Source organism: Triticum dicoccoides, chromosome 3B (genome assembly GCF_002162155.2).
Source record: "Triticum dicoccoides isolate Atlit2015 ecotype Zavitan chromosome 3B, WEW_v2.0, whole genome shotgun sequence".
In the NCBI taxonomy this organism is placed as follows: Eukaryota; Viridiplantae; Streptophyta; class Magnoliopsida; order Poales; family Poaceae; genus Triticum; species Triticum dicoccoides.
Window position 1 is genome coordinate 815,296,775 of NC_041385.1, and position 2,071 is coordinate 815,298,845.

Genomic DNA, 2,071 nt, shown 5'->3' on the forward strand with positions numbered 1-2,071 from the left:
GGGCCGCTGTCATCCTTCGAGATGAGGCGTGTTTATGTGTGACGGATATATTTTGTGTTATACTAATGTACGTAGCTTTCTCGTTGTGCGGTGTATTAAAATCGGGCGGTGTTTGTGGGCAATGTTTACTCGCGGGGCATGCGACATCGTTGGCACATAAGCATGTCACAAAAAGGCACCTTCATCTGAACGAGCGGCTGGATCTCCTCGACCCGCTGGTTTTTCGGGGCATCCATTGGCTAGGGCTAATAAGGGTGCAACCACAAGCCATCCCTTTGGTGAAGGCACCGTGCGGAGTACATCCAAGACGACGGTGCCCTAGCCTTCAACGGACGGAGTAGCGAGACAGGCCGAGGTGAAGTCGGTCGGAGGATGAAAAATTCTTCTTCTGCTCCGGCCACGCCCGGCAACACGTCGGTTCCTGTCAGCATTTTCCGCCCCCGCTTGCTTGGTTTATTTAAGGTTAAACATAGCACTCTCTTCGTCCCGAAATAAGAATCGGCGACACTTATTTTCGAAACAAAAGGAGCAGCAAATTGTGAAGCGGAGAGCACAAATATTGCATAACATTTTGCGTCATCGCGTGTGCAAGGACGCAAGCGAATTTGCGGGACTGTATTTTAGGTCCACGACGCCTTCCTCGCCGGAGGCAACTTGATAGCGGCACCGTGAGGCGTGTGCGTGCGCTGGCGACGGGCCGACGGCACCTTTTTTCTACCGCTGGAGGCGATCGGATGAAGATATGGGGACAATATTATAGCCATGTGGATGCCGATCCCGGGCGATCCTGCCGGATCCTGCCTGCCCGCCCCCAACCTCCAACCACCCAAGTTGCTTCCATTCTATGCCTCAAATAGCATAATGCAACGTGCCGCCACCCACCCACCCGCCTTGACGCAGCAACAACGCAGCGCCAGCACACGCCCGTACGTGCCACACCATAAAATTCCATAAAATTTTGAACTGCATGAATTTTTTACTACGCCTTGTGTTTGTACTGAAGGTTAGTAGTACGGCTCAGGGGAGAGCTTTGGGTGACGAATTGAGCTGTGAGCCAAACATTTCGATCAGTTTTTCTTAATACATCACAAAGGTGCAGTAGCGCAAGTGCAAAAACAGTGGTCAGAATAAATAAGCCATAAAATTAGTCTTAGAATCATCATCATCATCATCCGGGGGCGGCATTATCTACAACTTGGTTTCACTTTTCACCCCCCACTTCCCTCCCCTGCTCCTCTTTTCTGAGCACACCAAAATTCAGCTAGTGTAAAAGTAGTATGTTTTTTCTAGTTCTTCACTTAGAACTAAGTAAATATTTTACCCCACCCCAGGAGCTACTATTAGCCATGACGACGATGATGATTCTCCCATATGAGCAAGTAAACCCCAAAAAAATTGCAGGAGCCAAGAGAAACATGAGGTTTCTTGGTTGGGGGTGTCTCTGTTGAGTTTCTTCAGGATTCAGGTCTCCACCGCCAGGCCGCTGCTGCCGCTGGAGAGGCTCGTGCTCGCCCCGTCCTGCTCCATCATCGCCGCCTTCCGCTTCCTGCTGCCGCCGCCGCAGTCACCCGTGATTCCGCCGGCCGTCACTGCCTCCTCCTCCGCCGCCGGCTCGGCTGGCGCTTGCTCTGCCTTCAGCTGCTGCTCTGGCTGTGGTTTCTGTTGCTGCTGCTGTGGTTGCGGCTGTGGCTTCTCATGTGTCTGCGGCTGGAGCTGGGGCTGCTTCCGCCGGACCAGGTGCGACTTGAGCTTCTTCATGTCAGCGAGCTTCACGGGCTTGAGGAAGAACTCCTCCGCGCCGTCCTCCAAGCACCTGAAATTTCAATCCCAACCACTCCATTCATTCATTCTTCAGCACAGAAACAACCCAAGATTTACCGCATCAACTCTACACTGAATAAAATGAAACATTGCTTCCAATGGTCGATAGCTACTCTTTCCTTTCCATCACATCACTCAAAGGCAAGGACACACTAGGCAGTACATGTCAGAGATCTTTGCCCGGACAAGCAAAGAGATACGGTCTTGAGCATTTCCAGGCCCTTTTGACTCGCACCCAATGGCCTTCTTT

The 2,071-nt window shown here is 51.8% G+C and overlaps 1 protein-coding gene across 1 annotated transcript in view; it reads right to left on the bottom strand.

The window, feature by feature from the left end:
• Window positions 1-1,108: 1,108 nt before the first annotated feature.
• The window catches only part of LOC119278659 (two-component response regulator ORR4-like), a 3,720-nt gene continuing 2,757 nt past the window's right edge, over window positions 1,109-2,071 (bottom strand). The window contains exon 5 of the mRNA XM_037559993.1: window positions 1,109-1,813. Coding sequence (XP_037415890.1) covers window positions 1,462-1,813 — 352 coding nt within the window. The 3' untranslated portion in view covers window positions 1,109-1,461. The remainder of the gene's footprint in view (window positions 1,814-2,071) is intronic.